The sequence below is a fragment of the Peromyscus leucopus genome, chromosome 7 (genome assembly GCF_004664715.2).
Source record: "Peromyscus leucopus breed LL Stock chromosome 7, UCI_PerLeu_2.1, whole genome shotgun sequence".
NCBI classification, from domain to species: Eukaryota; Metazoa; Chordata; class Mammalia; order Rodentia; family Cricetidae; genus Peromyscus; species Peromyscus leucopus.
The window spans coordinates 95,954,249-95,979,668 of record NC_051069.1 but is presented as its reverse complement, the minus strand read 5'-3'; the positions used below and the strand labels follow the sequence as shown (position 1 = coordinate 95,979,668).

The window sequence follows — 25,420 nt, the reverse complement described above, 5'->3', positions numbered from 1 at the left end:
TTAGAGTGATTATAGGTCTAGGTGCTGATTTCTGAGTTTATCTTTGTTGGATGAGTGTTTTGTTCCTTGGTTTCTGTATCCTCTTTGGTCTTTGGGCAGGTAGGGTCTCTGATTGAGCAGGGAGTCTCTGCCCAAGTTGTGATCTGGGACACAGAAACAAGGAGGATGGTGGGATTGAGGACAGGGTGGAGGATACCAAGAGAGTAGGGTGCCCACAGGCAGGTGGCCTACCTGGGCTTCTGGTGGCTAGTGTGACCTCTGGTTGAGTAGTGGGGTCTCTGCCTGAGTTGGGGGTTGGGCTGAGTGTATATGTATATAATTTATTTATTTTCCCAAGTTGATACCAGTTGTTCTTGCACGATTTGCTAAAAAAAACACCTTTTCCTATTGTGTTGCCATTGCTTCTTTGTCAAGGGTCAGTTGAAGTCTGTGTGGGTCTGTTTATGGATTTTATCTTTTGTTCAGTAGATTGTTTGCCTATTTTTTCCCCAGTACCCCACAACTTTGAATACTGTAGCTTTAGAGCATTCATGGCTTTATGTGTGTATGTATGTATGTATGTATGTGTGTATGTATGTATGTATGTATGTATGTATGTATTCTTCATTCATTTGCAAGGTTTTTAGAGAGACTCATTCTGCCATGTGGTGTCTCAATATATTCATGTTAGGTATAGTAAGATTATGTTTTTTTTTTAAGGTTTTTTTTTTTAAACAGGGTTTCTTTGTATAGCCTTGGATGCCCTGGAACTAGCTCTGTAGACCAGGCTGGCCTTAACCCCACAGAGATCTGCCTGCCTTTGTTTCCCAAGTGCTGGAGATTATCTAAAATGATCAATGAAGAAATTGAGACTCAGTTTGTGAAACTAATTACTGAAATTTATTGTTTTAGCTGTTGTTACTAAAAGAAGCAGAATTTCTGTTCTTTTGTGGTCTATTGTTTTCATGTGAGAAATTTAGATTTTTTTCCCCCTTTCATAGCACTGTCGTGAGATTTGAAGATTAGTACATGGAAAATGCCCTCAATTCCAATATGTAAAATTAATAACAGAAGTTCTCAGTTAATATTAGCTGTTATTTATACTCTTCACTTTCATTTTCCTTTTGTATGTACTTTTCTTAGTTTATACTTTTACATGCTGTTTCCTCTCAAACACTAGTGAACTATATAGCAAAACTCTGAAAATAATAGATTAGAATTGAGAAAGATTGGCAATAAAATTTTCTTTGCTTGAAAATTATACTTCTGTTGGGTAATTGAAATCTTCTTAGTTTTGCTGTATATAAATGCTGAAAGGGAAAAAGATTGATTTCTCTGTAATAGTAGGGATACTGACTTTAGCAACTGAACAGAAACAATAACAACCAACAAATAAGTGATTAGTATAGTATGCTGCATGGGAGAGTGAATGAATCAAGAAACAGTCTGGACTGTATTTCCTATCTGCCATAAAAACCAAAACTGAATAAAGATAAAAACCTATTCCTTCAGGAGTAAGCTACTAGCACTTCAATGTAGATCCTAATGAAGCCAAAGCATAGTAAGGAAAATATCACATTCACCTGCTTTTTCTAAGTAACTATTATGCCTTTTATAGAATGACAGTAACATTATTTTAATATCTTTTTAGGTTGGTACAGAGGAGTTTCAACAAAGAAGCCTAATGTGAAGGTAATGGAGAGTTTATCATTGTGTTCCTCAATGTGTAGGATTTGCCTCATATATTATTAACAGTCATAACAGCTGTTTTCTAGTTCATCTTTAATCCTTTATAGTAGCTGCAGTCATCTTTTTGGCAGAATTGTGTAAGAGTCTTCTAAGGCTCAGGCAGTATTAAAATGATTTTTCAAATATCACAAAAAATGCAAATGTGGTTATAGTTATATGCTTATCTTGAAGAAGCCTAGTCATACCTTTAAGTACGTTTTCTTCAAGATTTGACAAAAACTAAATTGACTTATTTATAGTTTTAGTGCTGTGGAACCACATCTATTTAGATGAATTTATGGCTAAGATGCAAAGTGGGGAAAATGAAAATATGTTTAACTGGGCATTTCTTTGTTGATATTAAAAATTTTTTTAAAATGTGAACTTAAATAAGACTGCATTGAATACTGATGTTATATATCAAATTTTTTGTGTTCAGTCCATTACTATTAACTTAATAAAACAATATATATTTTAATTGTTATATCTAGAAACATTTTTAATGTTTCATTATTATTATATTATTATTTATTATTTTTTATATGCTGACCACAGTTCCCCTCCCTTCTCTTCTCCCAGGCCCTCCTACCTGCTTCCCCTATGTACCACCCTTTCCATCCACTCCTCCTATGTTTTTATTCAGAAAAGGGCAGGCCTCCCAGCGATATTAACCAAACATGGCATATCAAGTTGCAGTAAGACTATGCACCTCCCCTTTTATTAAGGATGGGCAATAACAAAGACTATTGGGGTCCAGCCCCTTATAGTCCCCAGGGTTCCAAAAGAGATGCTACCAGTGGTGAGGGTTGTTGAATGAATCTAAGTACACAGAGTTCTTTAGTCCATTCACTTTATTCTTCTAAGTCAAAATCTCCCAGTGCTGTGGGGGTACCAGTATATATATATATACTTACAAACAGTAATACTTTGACAATGCAATGCCAGATTTTCTGGGTCATAAGATCCACACAAAGAGCAGTGTTTGTCAGCTTCATTTGCAACCCAAAAGGGGAGTGATTAAAGGAGGTGGGGTCAACTAAGGGCTAAAATCGGTTAGTAGATCAAAAAGGGAAATTTATGTGCTCAAACTATATTTTTAGAAGTGGTTAGGTAAAATGTTGGGAGTTTTATGTCACCAAGTCATGGGTAAAATACAACTGCCTTTTATTTTCTTTTCCTTTGGATCCGTATCTGTCTCAGCCTAATCTTGGCTGTGCTGTTTTCTGGCAGGGTTGGGGTAGCTAGGCAGCCTGTGTCACAGCTTGATGTACCTGGAGTATAAAAACCCTTTTGTTCTGAGTAATTGTTAAAGTCTAGAGATACCACTTGGGCTATGGGAGAAAGGAGAGTTTAATTTGCATAAGAAACAAGGCTTTATACTAATGTCTGCCTGGCCTTGCCAGTTGTCTCCATATGGATATTTACATTATTTTTAGGAGACTAGCAGGTGGTCTGGATGTTTATCTATCTGCAGTCTGTCCTTGGATGTTTGAGAGGTATCCAGATAAAATGCTTTTGTCTGGAGATGGCCCTGGCCCTGAAGAGTTGTTAAAGAGATAATTACAGAAGGTAGATATCTGATTCAAATGCTAAAAAGTGGAAACAAATGCCTGGAAAAGAGAAGTCTTGCCTGTGTGACTGTTGTCAACACAGTTGGGGGAAGTTATCCAAATACCTTAATTGTGTAGGGAAAAACTGTGCCCAATGAATGATCAAACACACTATTCTTAGAAAGAGAATTAAATGGAAAAGCTACATTAGCACACAAGAAATTCATTGTAGGAAATGGCTAATATTCAAAAGCCAATATCACCAAGACTCCTTAAGTCTTAGCTTTATCCTCTGGAAGGGCGCTTGGCTTCTTCCAGGTGTTAGCTTTGCCATAGTCAGCTGAATTCCTACTTCATATTTCTGTGGCTCTTGGTAGGGCAAGGCAAACCCAATACGAGGAGTAAGGTCCCAAAAACCTGTAAAGAGTCAGAGAGAGGCCCTGCTCCCACTCTTGAGTCCCACAAGAAGACCAAGATACATAACTGTAACATATATGCAGAGGGCTTAGGTCAGTCCCATTCAGGCTCTCTGGTTGTTGGTTCAGGCCTTGTCAGCCCCTATGAGTCCAGGTTAGTTGATTCTATGGATTTTCATGTGATATCCTTGACCCCTTTGGGCTCCTACAATCCTTCCTCTTCCTCTTCTGAAGGATTGCCTGAGCTATGCCTAATGTTTAGTTGTGGGTCTCTGAACTGTTTCTAAAAGTTGCTGGATGAAGCCTCTCTGATGACAGTTGGGTTAGGCACCAGTCTATGTGTATAGGTGGATATCATTAGGCATCATTACATTGATTTTCTTTGAAATTCGTGTTTGGTTCTATCCTATGTCTCTGGGCCATCGATCCTTTGGGTCCTAGCACTCAGGCAGTGTCAGGGGTGGGCTCCCTCTCATGGCATGAGTCTCAGGCTGGACTGGTCATTGGTTGGCCATTCTCACAATTTCTGTGCCACGTTTACCTCAGCACATCTTGTAAGCAGGACAAATTGTGGGTCGAAGGTTATGCAGCTGAGTTGGTGTCTCAATTCCTCTACTAGAAGTTCTTGCCTGGTTATAGGAGATCGCCAGTTCAGGCTATGTATCCCCTATTGCTAGGAGTTTTAGCTAGGGTCACCCTTGTAGATTCCTGGGAGTTTGCATTGTACCTAGGTTTCAACCTGATCCTGAAATGCCCTCCTTTTATAGTTGCCTCTTCCAGGACTCTTCCCTCTCTATCCCCCTCTACCCCCACTTGGTCCCTCCTGTTACCATTTCTATCCGTTCCCAGTCTACCAGCAAAATATATTTTATTTTCCCTTCCCAGTGAGATCCAAGTGTCCCCCTTAAGCCCTTCTGGTTACCTAGCCTCTCTGGATCTGTGGCTTGTAGCATGGTTATCCTTTGCCTTGTAGCCAATATTCACTTATAAGTGAGTACATACCATATTTGTCTTTCTGGGTTCGGGCTGCCTCACTCAGGATGCTGCTTTTTTTTTTTTTTTCAAGTTCCATCTATTTCCCTGCAGATTTCATGATGTCATTTTAACAGCTGAGTAATACTCTATTGTGTAAATGTACCACATTTTCTTTGTCTATTCTAGATGTTGGGGGGCATCTAGGTTGTTTCCAGTTTGAGGCTATTATGAATAAAGCTATTGTGAACATAGTTGAGTAAGTGTCCTTGTGATAGGATGGAGTGTCCTTTGGGTATATGTATGCCTAGGAGTGTGATAGCTTGGTCTTGAGGTATATCGATTCCCAATTTTCTGAGAAACTGCCATATTGATTTCCAAAGTTTGCACTCACACCAGTGATGGTGGAGTGTTCTCCTTGCTCGACAACCTCTCCATCATGAGCTATCACTTATGTTTTTGATCGTAGCCATTCTGACAGGTACAAGATGGAATTCAAAGTTGTTTTAATTTACATTTCCCTGATGGCTAAGGCTGTTGAACATTTCTTTGTTTCTTGACCATTTGAGATTCCTCTGTTGAAAATTCTCTGTTTAGATCTGTACCCCACTTTTTAATTGGATTATTGGTTTTTTTTGATATCTAGTTTCTTGAATTCTTTATATATATTGGAAATTAGCTTTCTGTTGGATATGGAGTTGATGAAAATCTTTTCCCATTCTGCAGGTTACTGTTTTGTCCTATGGATAGTATCCTTTGCCTTACAGAAGCTTTTCCATTTCATGAGGTCCCATTTGTTAATTGTTGATCTTAGTGTTCTGTTGAGGATATTGTCTCCAGTGCCAATGCATTCAAGGCTATTGTCACTTTCTCTTCTATCAAATTCAGTATATCTGGATTTATATTGAGGTCTTTGATTCACTGGGACTTGAGTTTTGTGCAGGGTGATAAATATGGATCTATTTGCATTCTTCTACATGCTGACATTGAGTTAGATCAGGACGGTTTGTTGAAGATGCTTTCTTTCTTCCATTGTATAATTTTGGCTTCTCTGTCACAAATCAGGTGTCCATAGGTGTGTGGATTTACATCTGAGTCTTTGATTTGATTCCATTGATCGACCTGTATGTTTTTATGTGGTTTTTGTTACTATAGCTTTGTAGTACAGCTTGGAATCAAGGATGGTGATACCTCTGGAAGTTCTTTTATTGTACAGGATTGTTTTTGCTATCCTGTTTTTTTTTTTGTTTGTTTTTTCATATGAAGTTGAGTATTGTTTGCTATAGAATATTATTTTATATGTGTTAAATTTGTTTGTGCTATGGAACATTTGCTTTAATGATACAAAGATATGTTGCATTCTTTTATGTTGCATTTGTTTAACTCTGTGAAGCTGTATTACTGTGCCTGACTAAAACACCTAATGGTCAAATAAAGAGCTGAATGGCCAATATCGAGTCAGGAGAAAGGATAGGTGGGGCTGGCAGGCAGAGAGAATAAATAGGAGAAATCTGGGAGGAAAAGAAGAAAGAACAAGAAAAGGAGAAGAGGATGTTAGGGGCCAGCCACTCAGCCACACAACCAGCCACAGAGTAAGAGTGAAAGTAAGATATACAGAAGTAAGAAAAGGAAAAAGCCCAGAGGCAAAAGGTAGATGAGATAATTTAAAGTTAAGGAAAGCTGGCAAGAAACAAGCCAAGCTAAGGCCGAGCATTCATAAGTAATAATAAGTCTTCATGTGTCATTTATTTGGGAGCTGGGTGGTGGGCCCCCCAGAAGAGTAAAGAGAAAAAAACCAACAATTGTTCTTTTAAAATCTATAAAGAATTGTGTTGGGATTTTGGTGGGGATTGTATTGAATCTGTAGATTGCTTTTGGTAGGATGGCCATTTTACTGTTAATTCTACTGATCTATGAGCATGGAATATCTTCCCATGTTCTGATATCTTCTTTAGCTTCTTTCTTCAAAGATTTGAAGTTTTTTTTCTATTATTAAGAAATTTTCTATTTATTTTACATATGAACCACATATTCCCCTCTCCTCCTTCCTCCCACACTCCCAGCCTTTCTTCCCAACCCACTTCCTATTCCCACCTCCTGCAAGGCAAGGTCTCCCATGAGGAGTCAGCAGAGCCTGGTACATTCAGTTGAGGCAGGTCCAAACACCTCCCCTGCAGCAAGACTGTGTAAGGTGTCCCACCATAGGCACTGGGCTCCAAAAAGTCTGCTCATGCACCAGGGATGGATCCTGATCCTACTGCCAGGGAACCCCTTAAGCAGGTCAAGCTACACAACTGTCTCACCTATGCAGAGGGCCTAGTCCTGTCCCATGGAGGCTCCACAGGTGTTGGTCTAAATTTCATAAGTTCCCACTAGTTTGGTTTGGTGGTCTATGTAGGTTTCTCCATCATGATCTTGATGCCCCTTGCTCATAGATCCCTCTTCACTCTCTTCAACTGGACTCCTGGAGCTTGGCCTGGTACTTGGCTGTGGATCGCTGCATCTGCTTCCATCAGTTACTGGATGAAGGCTCTATGATGACAGGGTATTCACCAATCTGATTACTAGAGTAGGCCAGTTCAGGCACCCTCTCCACTATTGCTCCTAGTTTAAGCCGAGGTCATCTTTGTGAATTCCTGGAAACTTCCCTTGCACTATGTTTCTCCCTATCTCTATGATGTCTCTATCATGGAATCTCTTTCCTTGCTCTTCCACTCCGTCCCTGCTCCAGCTCTACCATCCCATTCACTTATGTTCTCAACCCTCATCCCCTACCCTCTATTGCCCCCCCCAACCCGCAGTTTACTCATGGAGATCTTCTCTATTTCCCCTTCCCAGGGCAATCTATGCGTTCCTCTTAGGGTTCTCCTTGTTAGCTAGCTTCTTTGGAGCTGTGGGTTGTTTTCTGGTTATCCTTTGCTTTACATCTAGTATCCACTTATGAATGAGTACATACCATGTTTGTCCTTCTGAATCTGGGTTATCTCACTCAGGATGATTTTATCTAGTTACATCTATTTGCCGGCAAATTTCATGATGTCATTGTTTTTTACTGCTGAGTAGTACTCCATTGTGTATATGTACCACACTTTCTTTATCCATTCTTCAGTTGAGGGGCATCTAGGTTGTTTCCAGGCTCTGGTTATTACAAATAATGCTGATATGGCCTGGCGGTGCTGGCGCACGCCTTTAATCCCGGCACTCGGGAGGCAGAGCCAGGCAGATCTCTGTGAGTTCGAGGCCAGCCTGGACTACCAAGTGAGTTCCAGGAAAAGGCACAAAGCTACACAGAGAAACCCTGTCTCGAAAAACCAAAAAAAAAAAAAAAAAAAAAAAAAATAATAATGCTGATATGAACATAGTTGAGCATGTGTCCTTGTGGTGAGATTGAGCATTCCTTGGGTATATGTCCAAGAGTGATATAGCTGGGTCTTGAAGAAGACTTACTCCCAATTTTCTGAGAAACCGCCATACTGATTTCCAGAGTGGCTGTACAAGTTTGCTTTCCCACCAACAGTGGAGGTGTGCTCCCCTTTCTCCACATCCTCTCCAACATAAACTGTCTTCAGTGTTTTTGATCTTAGCCATTCTGACAGGTGTAAGATGATATCTCAGAGTTGTTTTGATTTTCATTTCCCTGATGACTAACGATGTTGAGCAATTCCTTAAATGCCTTTCTTCTGTTGAGAATTGTCTGTTAAGCTCTGTAGCCCATTTTTAAATTGGATTGTTCAGTATTTTGATGTCTAGCTTTTTGAGTTCTTTATATATTTTGGAGATCAGCCCTCTGTCAGATGTGGGGTTGGTGAAGATCTTTTCCCATTGTGTAGGCTGTGGTTTGGTCTTATTGACCGTGTCCTTTGCTCTACAAAAGCTTCTCAGTTTCAAGAGGTCCCCCCCCCCTTTTTATTTTTTTGAGACAGGGATTCTCTGTGTAGCTTTGTGCCTTTCCTGGATCTTGCTCTGTAGACCAGGCTGGCCTTGAACTCACAGAGATCCACCTGGCTCTGCCTCCTGAGTGCTGGGATTAAAGGTGCGCACCACCACTGCCCGGCTCAAGAGGTCCCATTTATTAATTGTTGCTCTCAGTGTCTGTGCTACTGGTGTTATATTTAGGAAGTGGTCTCCTGTGCCAATGCGTTCCAGACTACTTCCTACTTTCTCTTCTATCAAGTTCAGTGTAACTGGATTTATGTTGAGGTCTTTGATCCACTTGGACTTGAGTTTTATACAGGGCAACAGATAAGGATCTATTTGCAATCTTCTACATGTTGACATCCAGTTATGCCAGCACCATTTGTTGAAGATGCTTTCTTTTTTCCATGGTACAGTTTTGGCTTCTTTGTTGAAAATCATATGTTCATAGGTGTGTGGATTAATGTCAGGGTCTTCAATTCGATTCCATTGGTCCACATGTTGGTTTTTATGACAGTACCAAGCTGTTTTTTATTACTATAGTAGAGCTTAAGGTCAGGGATGGTGATGCCTCCAGAGGTTGCTTTATTGTACAGGATTGTTTTAGTTATCCTGAGTTTTTTGTTTTTCTATATGAAGTTGAGTATTATTCTTTCCAAATCTGTGAAGAATTGTGTTGGGGTTTTGATGGGGATTGCATTGAATCTGTAGATTGCTTTTGGTAAGATTGCCATTTTTTTCTATGTTAATCCTATCTATCCATGAGCATGGGAGATCTATTCATTTTCTGATATCTTCTTCAGTTTCTTCAGAGACTTAAAGTTCTTTTCATACAGGTCTTTCATTTGCTTAGAGTTACTCCAAGGTATTTTTATATTATTTGTGACTATTGTATTTTTGGTTGTGAGCCTAGCCTTTAACGGCTGAGCCATCTCTTCAGCCCTATTTGTGGCTATTGTAAAGGGTGATGTTTTTCTGATATCTTTCTCAGCCCATTTATCATTTGTATATAGGAGGGCTACTAGCCTTTTTTGAGTTAATCTTGTATCCTGACACATTACTGAGGGTGTTTATCAGCTGTAGGAGTTCCCTGGTGGAATTTTTGTGGTCACTTTATGTATACTATCATATCGTCTGCAAATAGTGAAAGTTTGACTTCTTCTTTTCTAATTTGTATCCCCTTGCTCTCTTTTTGTTGTCTTATTGCTCTAGCTAGAACTTCAAATACTATATTGAATAAATATGGGGAGAGTGGACAGCCTTGTCTTGTTCCTGATTTTGGTGGAATGGCTTTGAGTTTCTCTCCATTTAATTTGATGTTGGTTGTTTGCTTGCTGTAAATTGCCTTTATTATGTTTAGGTATGTTCCTTGAATTCTGATCTCTACTAGATCTTCATCATGAAGGGGTGTTGGGTTTTGTCAAAGGCTTTTTGACAAAAGATGATCATGTGATTTTTTTTCTTTCAGTTTGTTTATATGGTGTATTATATTGACAGATTTTTGTATGTTGAACCATCATCCTTGCATCTCTGAGATGAAGCCTACTTGGTCGTGGTATGCCCTTTCAAAACACATTAAAAACAGTTTAGTTTTGTTTTTCAACAAAGTTCATACACAGTCTGAATAAAACATGGAATCATGCCTATAATATGCTCAATGCTTAAAACATACATTAGAAACATTCAAGAAACAATTTCTTACATCTGATGTAAATGATATATGTGAGAGTTGTGTTTTCATCATTTTTTAGGTCTGTGACTCTGATAAATGTAGATTTATACATTTATTTAATTTAAAAAAGGGATTATCTGAAAATTTCTCTGAATTACGTAAGAATTTCTTCATTTCTGTCATAGCAAATAAGATTCAAGACTTCTCTTTTTTTGTAGTACTTGGGATTGAATTCAGAGCTTCAGGCAGGCTAGGCAAGTACCCAACTCCAGGCCAAGATTCTTTTTTTTTTTTTTTCTCTCCAGACAGGGTTTCTCTGTGTAGTTTTGTGCCTTTTCTGGAACTCACTCTGTAGACCAGACTGGCCTCGAACTCACAGAGATCCGCCTTCCTCTGCCTCCTGAGTGCTGGGATTAAAGGCATGCACCACCACCGCCCGGCAAGCCCAAGATTCTTAACTCCTGATTAATACAAACATAATCAGTGTATTATTAAGTTAGTATTAACCTTCCTTTAATGGGTAATATGTGCACATGTGTGTGTGGAGGACAGAAGAAAACCTTGGGTTCGTTTGCTGGACTATTTAGTAGAAAATTTCAAATGTTCCCGAAGTACCCATTTTATTTTATTTTCATTTTTCTTTATTAAGAAATTTTCTACTCACTCTACATACTATCCACAAACCCACCTCTTCCCCTCTCCAGCCCCCCAGTTCTCTTTCCCAAGCCACCCCTCAACCCCACATTCCTCAAATCGAGTCAGCAGAGCCCAGCACACTGAGCCTCGGCAGGTCCAAGCCCCTTCCCACTGCACCAAGGCTGTGCAAGGTGTCACACCACAGGCACCGGATTCCAGAAGCCTGCCCATGCACCAGGGACAGATCCCGATCCCCCTGCCTTGGTGCCCCCCAAACAGTTTGAGCCAAACAACCATCTTCTGTATCCAGAGGGCCTAGTCCAGTCCCATGGGGGCTCCATAGCCACCAGTCCACAGGTCATGGGCTTCCACTAGTGTGGCTGGTCATCTCTGCACGTCCTCCCATCATGATCTTGATGTCCCTCGCCTACAGTATCTCTCCTCTCTCTCATCAATTGGATTCCTGGAGCTCAGTTTGGTGCCTGGCCATGGATCTATGTATCTGCCTCCATCTGTCACTGGACAAAGGCTCTATGATGACAGCTAGGTTATTTGCTAGGCTGGTCACCAGAGTAGACTGGTCCAGGAACCGTCTGGACCGTGCCAGCAGACCAAGGTGGGGTCAACCTCCCCAGCACCCTGTCTCTTCCTATTCCTATCATGTCCTCATCTATCATGGTATCTTCCTCCCTGTCCTCCCACTCTGTCCCTGTTCCAGCTTGATCCTCCCATTTCCCTATGTTATCTTCCCCCACTCTTGCCCTCTGCCACCCCCCCTACACCCAGTCTGCTCATGTAGATCTTATCTACTTCTCCTTCATAAGGTCATCCATATGTCCCTCTTAGGGTCTTTTCCTGTTATCTAGCCTCTATGGAGTTGTGGGTTGCAGTGTGGCCATCCCTTCCCTCCCATTTAGTATCCACTTATGAGTAAGTACATATTATGTTTGTTCTTCTGAGTCTGGGTTATCTCACTCAAGATGATATTTTCTAGATCCATCCATTTGCCTGCAAATTTCATGATATCTTTTTTTTTTTAAACTGCTGAGTAGTACTCCATTGTGTATATGTGCCACATTTTCTTTATCTATTCTTGAGTTCAGGGGCATCTAGGTTGTTTCTAGGTTCTTGCTATTATGAATAATGCTGATATGACCATAGTTGAGCATGTGTCCTTGTGGTGAGATTGAGCATTCCTTGGGTGTATGCCCAAGAGTGGTATAACTGGGTCTTGAGGAAGACTTACTCCCAATTTTCTGAGAAACCGCCATACTGATTTCCAGAGTGGCTGTACAAGTTTGCTTTCCCACCAACAGTGGAGGTGTGTTCCCCTTTCTCCACATCCTCTCCAACATAAACTGTCTTCAGTGTTTTTGATCTTAGCCATTCTGACAGGTGTAAGATGATATCTCAGAGTTGTTTTGATTTTCATTTCCCTGATGACTAACGATGTTGAGCAATTCCTTAAATGCCTTTCTTCTGTTGAGAATTGTCTGTTAAGCTCTGTAGCCCATTTTTAAATTGGATTGTTCAGTATTTTGATGTCTAGCTTTTTGAGTTCTTTATATATTTTGGAGATCAGCCCTCTGTCAGATGTGGGGTTGGTGAAGATCTTTTCCCATTCTGTAGGCTGTCATTTGGTCTTATTGACCATGTCCTTTACAAATCTTCTCAGTTTCAGGAGTCCCATTTATTAATTGTTGCTCTCAGTATCTGTGCTACTGGTGTTATATTTAAGAAGTGGTCTCCTGTGCCAATGCGTTCCAGACTACTTCCTACTTTCTCTTCTATCAAGTTCAGTGTAACTGGATTTATGTTGTGGTCTTTGATATGCTTGGACTTGAGTTTTGTACATGGCGACAGATATGGATCTATTTGCAATATTCTACATGTTGACATCCAGTTATGCCAGCGCCATTTGTTGAAGATGCTTTCTTTTTTCCATGGTACAGTTTTGGCCTCTTTGTCGAAAATCATATGTTCATAGGTGTGTGAATTAATGTCAGGGTCTTCAATTCGATTCCATTGGTCCACATGTTGGTTTTTATGCCAGTACCAAGCTGTTTTTATTACTATAGCTCTATAGTAGAGCTTGAGAACAAGGATCATGATGCCTCCAGAGGTTGCTTTATTATATAGGATTCTTTTAGCTATCCTAGGTTTTGTTTTTGAAGTACCTATTTTATATATGACTTACAGCATTATTGCGTCAGCCACAAAATCCTCTCCATTTAGACATTGTTTATGCATCTTTCATTTCATAATCTTTAGTCTGTTACTGAAAGTTGATATGAACGGTACCTACCTACTTAATATAGAAAGATCATGTATACACCTGAATCATCCACTCTTGACCATGTGCTGTCATGTAAACACTAAGAATCGGTGATTTTAGAGTTAAATTGTATCAGTAATTACTTCAAAATTAAAAAAAAAATATTTTATATGTATGTCTTTTTTGTTTGTGCTTTTGCATACCTGTTACCTGTGGAGGTGAGAAGAGGGCATTAGATTCACTGGAACTGGAGTTACAGATGGTTGTGAGCTGCCATGTGGGTTCTTGGAATTGAACCCAGGTGCTCTAGAAGATCAACCAGTGCTCTTAACCACTGAGTTATCTGTCTAGCTCCTAATAAATACTTTTTACAAATAAATAATAAATAAATATCAAATTTTTCAATGCAGAGGTATGTAGCTAGAGTTTTCTTGCCTTACCCACAGTCAGGACAAATCTCTGTCACCCGCCAGTCCCATAGCTGCTCAGACCCAACCAAGTAAACACAGAGACTTATATTGCTTACAAACTGTACGGCCGTGGCAGGCTTCTTGCTAACTCTTCTTATAGCTTAAATTAATCCATTTCCATAAATCTATACCTTGCCACGTGGGTCATGGCTTACCGGCGTCTTCACATGCTGCTGGTCATGGTGGCGGCTGGCAGCGACTCCTTCTGCCTTCCTGTTCTTTCTTGTCTCCTCTCTGTTAGTCCCGCCTATACTTCCTGCCTAGCCACTGGCCAATCAGTGTTTTATTTATTGACCAATCAGACCATCCCATAGCAGAGGTGTACATTGAATATAACTCTCCAAAATTAATCTCTTTCCGGCTTAAATGTGTACATAAATAAATTACTTATTTTGATTATTCTGTGTCAGCAATATCTAAAGAGTAAATGTCTTAGTAGTAGTTACTAGTGTGAGTCTTATTTTTATTTAGACTTTTAAAAATTAATTTTTTTTTTGAGATGGGGTCTTTCTGTGTAGCCCTGGCTGTCCTGGAACTCATTCTGTAGACCAGACTGGCCTCGAATTCATAGAGATCTTCTTGCCTCTGCCTCCTGAGTGCTAAGATTAAAAGGCATGTGCCACTACACCACCACACCTAGATAATAAAGTAAGTTTTTTTAATTAAAACATAAATATATAATTTCCCCCCTTTCCTCCAGCCCCTTCCATGTCCTTCCTACCTCCTCTCAAATTCATAGCCTTTTTTCTTTAATTACTATTGTTATACTGAAATATATACATATATATGTTTATAGACTTGTTTTATTGTGATTATTTTTTATTTTCATTCTATCAATTTTTTTTTTTACACTTTGCATTCTCTGATGTTTCCCAAGTTATATATTTTGGACAAAGAATTTTAATATTTATACATTTGCCTTCTATTGTTGAATAAAGTTTGAATGAAAACTAAAGGCTTTGGGCATTTTAATAGGCTTTTCTTCAAGCATACATTCTCTTAGATAGAGTAAAAGACTGATAGTAGTGCCTGTCAGCTGGCTGTTTCCCAGTCACACAGAAATTTTAAATAGAGGCTGGGGAGATGGCTCATTGGTCAGGTGCTTATTATGCAATCTGATGACCTGAATTTGGATCCCTGAACCCTCGTAAAACGCCAGAAGCAGTAGTGCACATGCCTGTAAACCCAGTGTACTCCTACTGGGAGATGGGGGCGCGAAAGAGTGTTTCTGGAAGATCGTCACACATAACAGTGAATAAGAGAAACAAACAGTGAAAGGCCAAGCCTGTGACACCTGATGTCATCTGACATCTACATGTGCTCTGTGGCAGAGAGAGACAGAGAGAGAGAGAGAGAGAGAGAGAGAGAGAGAGAGAGAGAGAGAGAGAGAGAGAGAGAGAACAATAATCACTAATAGGTGAGGCTCTTCTAGTGTAACAGAACTGAATCTTAGGGTGCCAAAGACTTATGGATTTAGTTGACATGCTTATAGCTCCATGTTCTGAGGACTAGTAGCTTGTGGTGCTAGATTATAGGCCAGTGTCTTTTGCACAGGTTGCAACTTTATTTTTCTAGGCTTTGATTGCAAGAGACCTTTAATTAGTAGCTAGTATAATCCTCATCTTAAAAAAGTATATCTGTGTGTTTTCAGAAGACAACTTATGGGAGTCAGTTCTCTCCTTCCACCATGTGGGTCCTAGAGAGAACTCAGATTATCTGTCAGACTTGGTGTCAAGTGCCTTTACCTACTGAGCCATCTGTCCTGTCTTCAGCTTTTAGCAGTAGGTAGTGGCAGCAGCACTCATTATCAGCTACTGTCATAGTTTCCAAAGCCTTGGGTGATAGACCCATGGCTTCTAACAGCAGTTAGTATGTATTTCTTGGGCTTTGGGTGTCAAGATCCTAGAGTTTGGCAATTCCTTGGAATTCTTCCAGTAATCATTGCCCCAGATCTTTTGCCTTTGGCTCTGCATAGCCATTTCTGTACTTGTACTATTTTTGTCCTTTTGGATATCTCTTTCTCACCATTTCTGCCACTGACCTTTCTCTGGAACTTTTTAGCTACTTTCTTGCCAGTATTCTATTTCTGTTACTACTACTACTACTCTGGCTGCTGCCGTTATTGCCACTTGCCATTACTACCACCCATTTTTCTTTTTTCTTTTTCTTTTTTTTTTAATCAGCTGAGCCTTTATTTTATGATAAAAATCCAGATCCCATCAGGAAGAAGCCTTTTATTATGCCTAATTTTGCAACACCAGGGCCAATACGGGTGTCTTTCAGATAGTGTGTTTATATAGTCAGGAGAGGGTAACCATTCATGCAAATGAAGGATTGTAGTTACGCTAATCAGAATCCTTTAGCTGGACCACTGAGGGAAGTGCTCCCTCTTGTATAGTATGATGAAAATGACTAGTCTTCTGGAGTGCTGCTTTCTAAGCAAGGTATCTGGAGTGGTTATTCTTCAGCCAAGTTAGGGTTGTAATGGCCCTCTACATCTGTTGGAGTGTCCTCAGAGTGGCTATGAGTATTACTGCTCATATGGGAAAGGTATCCTGGCAGTTGGGAGCCAAGGAATACTACAAAGTCATACCATACAACAAATCTCATACTCACACAAGAGATTTGTTGGAAGGGAAAAACCCAGGAGGGTGGTTGCTTCTGCTCAGGTGAGAGGCAGCAGAGAACTGAACAGAAGACAGTGTTATATGGCATTTCTTGTGGGTGGAGCTTTCCAGAATGGCTTGAGAATGGAGGGATTATGTGGCCTGATCTTGGGGCAAGCTCAGAGATTGTTGGGATTTTTTTTTTTTCTGTAGGGCATGGTGTGACCACTGTCTCACCTCTGGGTTTTGGGAATGGCTGTTACAGCCATTAGAGAAGTCTGGGGGCAGGGCCCGGCCCTTGGACCACCTCAGGGGTGGGACCTGGTTATTGGAGCTCCTTAGGGGAGGGAAAGCCACTTCTGCCACCCAAGTCCGTATGAATAGCCAACATTGATTGTGTGTAAAACAGCCACTAAGAGGACAGTTTGGCAAGTTGACAGTAAGGATTTCTTGGCTGACAGTTGATCTCATTTATTTATAACATAATTTTTTGTTGATTCTTTGGAAATTTCACACCATGCACCCCGGTCCCACCTACTTCCCAGTCCCTCTGCATCTACCCTTCATCCTTGTAGCGTTCCCCCGAACAGGAAAATTCAAAAGGCCAAAACAAAACAAAACAAAAAACAAACAAAAAAACCCAAGTAAAATATTAATCAAAAAACAAACCCATAAAAAAACAAAAAAGAGCCGGGCGGTGGTGGCGCACGCCTTTAATCCCAGCACTCGGGAGGCAGAGCCAGGCGGATCTCTGTGAGTTCGAGGCCAGCCTGGGCTACCAAGTGAGCTCCAGGAAAGGCGCAAAGCTACGCAGAGAAACCCTGTCTCGAAAAACAAAAAAAAAAAAAAAAACAAAAAAAAAACAAAAAAAAACCCCCAAAAAAACAAAACAAAAAAACAAAAAAACAAAAAAGAAAACAACAAACAAACCAAAAACACTTTGCTTTTCCATTTTTTCTGCCTCTCTGTCACCTCTTCATTTGTCTTAGTGACATTGGTAACTGTGGTATGTCACACAGTAGACCCTTTTGTCCAAAAAGCTTTACTTGCAGATGTTTGTTGTGTAATGAGTTGTTGGTTACGTTCCAGGCCTCTGGTTTCTGGTACACCATCAATACTCTACCCTCACCGAAACTCCTCTCAGATATCCTGCGTGGTCCTGAGTCATAGCGATCCTGTAGCTATGGTTCTACAGGACCAGTCCCTTCATGAGCTCCAGCATGTCAAAGCATATACTTAAGAGGGAAAAACTAACAGTTCCAAGAGTTGATAATTACTTCCATTTTGTGATTTTAACAACCATCCTTCATACACTAATTATCAACAGATGCCTAGAATTACATGAGTTAGGAAAGGGGCCTTATAGAATATTTTGTATGGTAGAAAAATTTACAAGGCATATTCAAGAAACAACAAATAATGCAAGCCAACTAGAGTACAGTGTTGAGAGAATGATGGTTAGTATGACAGGAAAAGTAAGTCACATTCATGTTTAGTGTATTATATGCCAACGAGTACAGAGAATGGTAAGATCTTTAGTCTTCTCGATGCTAACAGGGACTCCATGATTTAGCAGAGCTGCATGTGTGCTGTTGTCACACAGTAGTTTAACTTTCTGTCACTATAATGAAGTACACAAGATAATTAGCTTAATAAAGAGGTTTATTTTGGCACATAGTTTTAGATCTTCAAGTCCATGATCAGGCAGCCTGTTCCATTGAGCTGTTCAGATGGTTGTGCTCAATGGCAATGGCCAGGGAGCATATGGCCAAGCACTTTATACATAATATGAGCCAGAAAGCAAAGCAGGGAAGTCAGAACACCAGAACCTCCCATGGGTTCTTGCCCTCAATGACCTCCCAGGGGCTTTACTTTCTGAAGAACTGGTTGCCCCCCAGTAGTGCCACCCTGAGGACCTTCAACACAAGAACCTTGGGGGACAAAAGTCATAGTACACAGTATAAGATTTACAAGAGAAACTGTTATTAAAGATACATAATGATGACTTTATAGATGCTTTCTGAAGTGTACTCTACAGTACTGTAGTGAGTATAACTGGGGAATGATGACTCAAGGTTGTGTGGTACAGTTTAGCATTGTTAACTAGTGTAAAGTACTGGGTGGGAAGTGCGCTGTTCATTTTCTGAGACAGGGTCGTTCTATTTAGCTCAAGCTAGCCTCAAATTCAGTATGTAACCCAGGCTGAACGCAAAATTTAGAATCCCTGCACAGGTACAGGTAAATATCATTGGAACAGGTAGTTTATTGTTGAGATTTCCTTAAGCCTTTATTGTAAGCACCTTTTTTGTGCTTTCTGTGTATCATTTTGATGGGGTCCTTTTTCTCTGAGTAGAAATTTTGTGTAGGTGGGGAGTTCTTTTGCCGGCCTTTAACAGCTTTTATATCCCTTGGCATTTGACAGTGGTGAGTGGTAGCAGCAGACAAGAAGGTGTTCCCTCTAATTTTATAGCTCTTGTTTAAGGTAAAGGTACTAGGACCCTTAACTATATGGTAATAAGTATTGCAGCTCTTGTTCGGGCATAGCTTACAAAGGTCACATCTCTTACAGAGGTCTGGGAAGTTGGAATTCCTTAGCCCTTGCTAATGTAGTTATTTAATAAACCTAGATATTGAGATTCAGCTTTTGTTGCCTTCATCTCTCATGGTTCAGCCTCTTATGTGGCTATTAAAGCAGCTAGCAGCTCCACTGCTGCTTTCCACCATCTCTGCTGATGTTGCTTCCTTTGTGATTCATCTCAGCTTTCTCTATTAAAATGAGGCAAGAAAAGCTCTTGATACCAAATGCTGTGTGTATGTGCCATCCCCCTTCCCTCAGAAGACATGGGTTATTAAATGAAAATTTCTGTGCCAGGTGTGTGATACTGCCTCACAAGTTATTAGTCAGGGAGGCTCCAAAGTTTGATTTGCATTTCCCCATGGGGAATCTGTTAAACAAGCTTTAAAATAGTAACAACAGCCAAATCACACCTGAGATGCTGAGACCCTGGAATTGGGTCCTTGAGGCTATGTGCCACAGTAGTTGGAGTAATTCCTAGAATAACTCTGTCAATGTGTGTGGGGGTGACAACTAGTAGTCACTCAGTCCACAAGGTGGGGTGGTGCCTTACTAGTCCCAATCTGGGGCTGGGACTCTGTTAAGTTCCTAGAAAGCTGCTGATCTCTATTACATTATGAAAGCTTAGAAATGGTGGTTCTGCTGTTAGCAAAGGAAGCAGCAGCAACAACAACAGGGCAAATCAACCAAGTGGCAAGAGAGAGAATGAACTTCCTCTAAAGTACCCTTTTCCACGTTGGCTCCTACCAGAAAGTGCTACCCACAGTTGGGTTGAGTCTTCCCACAATAATCAGGACAGTTCTTCAGGTGAGACGCCCTACTCAAGAGATTCTAATTTGTGGCAAATTGACATTAAAACCAGCTAAAATAATAGCTAACGATATTAAACTTTTTTCCACATTTTTATTGGCCATTGGTTTTTTTTTTTTTTTTTTTTTTTTTTTTTTTTTTAGGAAAAGATTTATTTACTTTTGTTTCATGTGTATATATGAGTGCTTGCATGTATTTATGTGTACCATGTGCATGACTGGTGTTCATGGAGGCCAGAAGAGAGTATCAGAGCTCCTTGAACTGGAGTTACAGATGGTTGTGAGCTGTCATGTGGGTGTTAGGAGCTGAATCCAGGTTCTCTAGAAGAGCAGCAAGTACTCTTGATTGTTGAATTGTCTCTCCAGGCCCATGTTCTTCCCCTTCTCCTTCTCTTGCCCCCTTTTTTTTTCTTTTGATTTTTTGAGACAGGACTTCTCTGTGTAACAGCCTTGGCTGTCATGGAACTTGCTCTGTAGACCAGACTGGCTTTTAACTCACAGAGTTGCCTCTGCATCCAGAGTACTTGGATTAAAGGTGTGTGCCACCACCATCTGGCACTTTTTTTTTTCTTCTTTTGAGAGCTGTTTACTCAATTCACTTACCTGTTTATTGATTAAATTGATTGGGGTGATTTTTTTGTGTGTATTTCATTTTTGGGGTTATATATCTATATATCTATATATCTTAATATATTCTTGTTATTAATCTCATATGAGATGAATCTGGCAAAGATTTTCTTCATTATGTAGGCTCTTTCTTCACTGGTAACTGTTTCCTTTGCTGAATAGAAGCTTTTAACTTTATTTATTTATTAGGTTTTTCTTACTTTTTCTTTAAGACAGGATCTTGTCCTGGCTGTTTTGGAACTCACTACATAGACCAGACTGGCCTCAAACTCAGAGATCCACCTGCCTCTGCCTCCCAAGTGCTGGAATTAAGGGTGTGTTCCACAACACCTGGCTATTTTTATTAGTTTTTAAAGATTAATATACAAAGTAATGATACTTCACCATAGGATCTTCATACATACTTTTAAAAAAATATTTTATCTATCCTTTGACAATTTCTTACCTGTATATTATGTATCTTAATAGTATCAACTTAACTGGCCCTTCCCCCTCTCTTGGACCTTCCCATTTTCTTCATCTCCTCTTCCTTCTCCTCCTCTACTTCTTTTGTTCAATAACCTGTTGAGCCAGTTATTGCTGCTTGCATTCAAATAGAAGTGAAACCACTCACCAGAATATGGGCAACCTACCAGAGCCACACCCCCAAAGAAATATGACCCTCCCTCTAAGTAGCCATGGCCAATAGCTCTTTGGCTAACAGTGGGGCCTCATGAATTCTTCCCCCACTCATGCTTGAATGTTGATTGGCTTGATCTTGTACAGGTCTTGTGCATATGAGAGAAAAAACCAAGATAGTTATTTTTCTAGGATACTTCACTAAGATAAAATGTCCAGGTTTATCCATTTTCTGTGCATGTCATGATTTCATTTTCCTTTATGGCACAATAAAATTTAATTGTTATATAATGTATCACATTTTCATTATTCAGTCATCTTTTATGGACATTGTGGTAGTTTGAATGTAAATGGCTTCCATAAGCTCATAGGAAGTGCCACTATTAGGAGATATGGCTTTGTTGGAGTAGGTATGGCCTTGTTAGAGGAAGTATGTCACTGTGAGGGTGGGCTTTGAGGTCTCATAGGCTCAAGTCATGCCCAGAGCCTCAGTTCACTTCTGGTTGCCTTTGGATCAAAAATATAGAATTCTCAGCTCCATCTCCAGCACCATGTCTGCCTGCACACCACCGTATCCCACCATGATGATAATGGACTGAACCTCTGAACTATAAGACACCCAATTAAACGTTTTCCTTTAAAAGAGTTGCTGTGGTCATGATGTCTCTTCACAGCAATAGAAACCCTAACTGAGACAGAAGTTGGTAGCAGGGACTGGGGTGTTGCTGTGATGGGCCTGACCATGTTTTTGTTTGGAGTAATTTGGACTTTGGTACTTTGGGTTGGGAAAGCAGTGGAATGTTCTAAGCATTGTTTAATCGGCCATACTAATGTATGGAAGACAGTGGTGCTGAAATGGTTTGGACTGTGGGGGGGCTGGCTCAAGAGGTTTCAGAGGAGACTAATTTTACTATGCTGCCTAGAGATCATTCTTGTGATAAGCTGGTGAAGAAAGTGGCTGCTTTTTGCCTTTGTCTGAAGAGTTGCCTGAGGCCAAAGTGAAGTTTTGCATTAATTCTGCTGGCAGAGGAAATCTCAACACAGCTAGTATAGACTCTGTCATGTGGTTATTAGTGTTAACTCTAATGAAGATATGTAATAAAAAGGAACAAGCTGAGGAGAAAAGGAGCTAGGGAATGGAAGAGGAATGGAGCTAAATCCTGTGTTCAGAGAAATAAACAGATTAAGAAATGTACTAAAGGGAGTGATGACCTCAGGGCAAGATCACACCCAGCTAAATTTCTAACTTGTGAAAAGGAATTAAAGAAAAACCTAGAGGCAGATGTGTTGGCACACACCTTTATTCCCAGCATTTGGAAGGCAGAGGCTGGCAGATCTCTCAGTTTGAGACCATCCTGGTCTACAGAGCAAGTTCAAGGACAGCCAAACTTAGGCAGTGAAGGTAACCATCAAAAACAAAGTTGGTGAAGATGTAATTGAATGAGTGGAGCATGTTTCAACGCCAGCAAGCAACAAACCTTTGTAGCTTCAGTCACATGGTTCTGGCTTTAGAGTTAAGGAGAGCAGAAAGGGGTTATGGAGTTTGCCTCTGTGACTAAGGAAAGCCACTGAGGCCAGGCATGTGTCATGGGTGTCCCTGAAGGCCTAGACAGGTTATTTTGTGAAGCTGTGAAGTTGAAGCCTGGATTGTCTTGGAGACCCTAAGATGTTGGAGATGCTAGTGCTATGGGATACCTGCTGAGGAAAACTGCTAACAGGGAGTGGGACCAGCTCAAGAGAAAGAAGTATGTTGCAGTCAACAAAGGTGAATGGAGTTGGAGATCTGAAGAGCATCTTGACATCAGACATGGAGATGCAGAGTTTGGAGTTTGCTCAGATGGTTTTTGGTCTTACTTTGGTCCAGTATTTGCCCTGGCCATCGGGGCCTTCAAGGGAGGGCCAGCGAATGAGAGGGACAAGAGACACAAAGAATGAGAGCAAGACAGGACATCTGATCAAGCTCCAAAATTTTATTTTTCTCTCAAGGCAAATATAGGTAGGCAAAGGGGGTTGCGAGCAGGAAGGGACTTAGTAATGGGGGTTGCAAGCAGAAAGGGACTTAATTATGGGCTGTTCAGCCAGCAGGAAATGTTGCTCTGAGGGTTATCTATCTACCCTTGTCTAACTGCCTAATTGCTTAACTGCAGCTTGTTCACCTGATATCTGAGAAGAGGTTCTGGTATCTGTGGGAAGAGGTTCTGGTGCTATGGAGACTTAAGCAAGGCCTAGATCTAAGAAAAGAGGAGAGAAACCCAAATATGGCAGCATGTGTGTCAAGGGTCGCTTAGGCTTATGGCTCCTGTCAGTATTTCCTCACCATGCTCCCTTCCCTACGTTTTGGGATGTTAATGAATATCTTGTGCCATTATATGTTGGAAGTATGTGATCTGGTTTTTTTTTTTTTTTTTTTTTTACTTTATTGAAGACGACATTTAAGAGATTGCATGAATCTCAGAAGAGACTAAACTTTGGACTTTAAAACATTTTTGAGACTGTGATAGCCTATGGGGACTTTTGAAGTTGGGCTAAATGAATATTGCATTATGTTATTCCAACAGCCTTATGAGGGCCAGGGAGTAGATTCTGGTAGTTTGAACGTAATTGGCCACCATATGCTCATAGAGAGTGGCATTATTGGGAGGTGTGGCTTTGTTTGAGTAGGTGTGTCCTTGTTGGAGGAAGTGTGTCACTGTAGGGGATGGGCTTTGAATTCTCATATGTGCTCAAGCCACACCCAATGTCTCAGTTTACTTCCTGTTGCCTGTGGATCAAAGATGTAGAATTCACAGCTCTTGTCTCCAGCACCTTGTCTGCCTGAATACCACCGTGTCCCACCATAATGATAATGGACTGAACCTCTGAACTGTAAGACACCGAATTAAATGTTTTTCTTTATAAGAGTTGCCATGGTCATGGTGTCTTTTCACAGCAATAGAAACCCTAACTAAGAGACATGTAGGTTGGTTCTCCTGTTAATGTGAATAGTGCATCAGTAAACATAGGCGTGTAAGTTTATCTATAGTAGGACTTAATAATCCTTTGTGCATATTCCTAGGAGAAGTATAGTTTGACCATATGTTAGTTCCATTTTTAGCTTTTGGAGAGATTTACATACTGATTTTAATAGTGTTGCACAAGTTTGCATTCTTGACAGCAGTAAATATGGGTTCCTATTTTCCTTTGTCCTCAACATCATTTTTTGACTCTTGTTTTCTTGATGATAGTTATTTTGGCCAGGGTAAAATGCAGTCTTAAAGAGTTACATTTTATATTTCTCTAATGCATAAAGCTGTTAAACACTTTTCAAATATTCATTGGCCACATGTTTTTCTTCTTTGATAACTGTCTTTTTGGTTCATTAGTCCATTTATTGATCAGAAGACTTAGTTTTTGCTGTTTGATTTTTGTAGTTTTTTTTAAATACATACGTAAGTATTATATTAGTTCCTTATCTGAGATATAGCAGGCAACGATTTTCTCCTGTTCTGTAGCCAGTCCTTTCAGTCTGGATTGCTTTACTTACTGTGAAGAAGCTTTTGGATGCCATGTAATCCCATTTGTCATTTTTTTTTTTTAAGGAATGTTGTGTCTTTCTGAGGTCATTGTAGTTCTCTGAGTTGACGCATCTTTACAGTTCAGTGAGGAATTTCACTCATATTTTGATGGGGATTGCATTGAATATTTAGAATTCTTCTAGTAATTTTATTCACAGTATTAAATTGAGTTAGTCTCTAAGCATGAAATGTTTTTATTTTCTAGTGACTGTATCAGTATCACTATTAAATGTTTTTTATTTATTTATTTTTTTTGGTTTTTTGAGACAGGGTTTCTCTGTGTAGCTTTGTGCCTTTCCTGGAGCTCACTTGGTAGCCCAGGCTGGCCTCGAACTCACAGAGATCCGCCTGGCTCTGCCTCCCGAGTGCTGGGATTAAAGGCGTGTGCCACCACCGCCCGGCCTATTAAATGTTTTAGAGGTTTTTTTTTTTTCTTTTAAATCTCCCCAATAAGGTTTATATTATATTCCCAGCTTAAAAAAAGATTTATCTTGTCATTTTTGTTTATTTTTGTGCCTATGTGTGTATGCATACATGGGTGCCAGTGCTCATAGAACCTAGAAGAGGGCATTCGATTCCCAGGAGCTTGACTTATAGGATGTTATGAGCCCCCTGACATGAAGAAAACCAGACTCCATTCCTCTGCAAGAGCACTCTTAAGTATGGAGTCTTTTCTCCAGCCTCCTATTTTTTTAAAGCTATTGAAAATGAATTATTTTTCCTAATTTCTTTCTTCATCACTTTATTATTGATATATAGAAAAACTACTGATTTTTTTATGTTGCTTTTAGTATTTTGCTGCATGCTGAAAGTATCAGACCTAAGAGTTTTCTGGTGACATCCATAGCATCTTTTAAGTATAAGATCATGTCATCTGCAAAGAGAATTGTAGTGGGTAGCCATTCCAGCTTGGATCTGGAAGCTCCAACCCCCATTGAGACTCTGGCAACTGTCACGCCTACGAGGCGGGGTGAGGGGAGGTGCTGGAAACCTGAGAGCTGGATGGGCAAGCGCTCGC

General features: G+C 40.2%; 1 protein-coding gene across 5 annotated transcripts in view; it reads left to right on the top strand.

Annotated features, from left to right (window-relative positions):
* The window catches only part of Dock3 (dedicator of cytokinesis 3), a 351,820-nt gene that overhangs the window by 45,681 nt on the left and 280,719 nt on the right, over positions 1 to 25,420 (top strand). For all 5 annotated transcript variants that reach the window (XM_028895352.2, XM_028895351.2, XM_028895350.2 and 2 more), the window contains exon 3: positions 1,631 to 1,671. In XM_028895352.2, the coding sequence (XP_028751185.1) occupies positions 1,631 to 1,671 (41 nt within the window). The remainder of the gene's footprint in view (positions 1 to 1,630; positions 1,672 to 25,420) is intronic.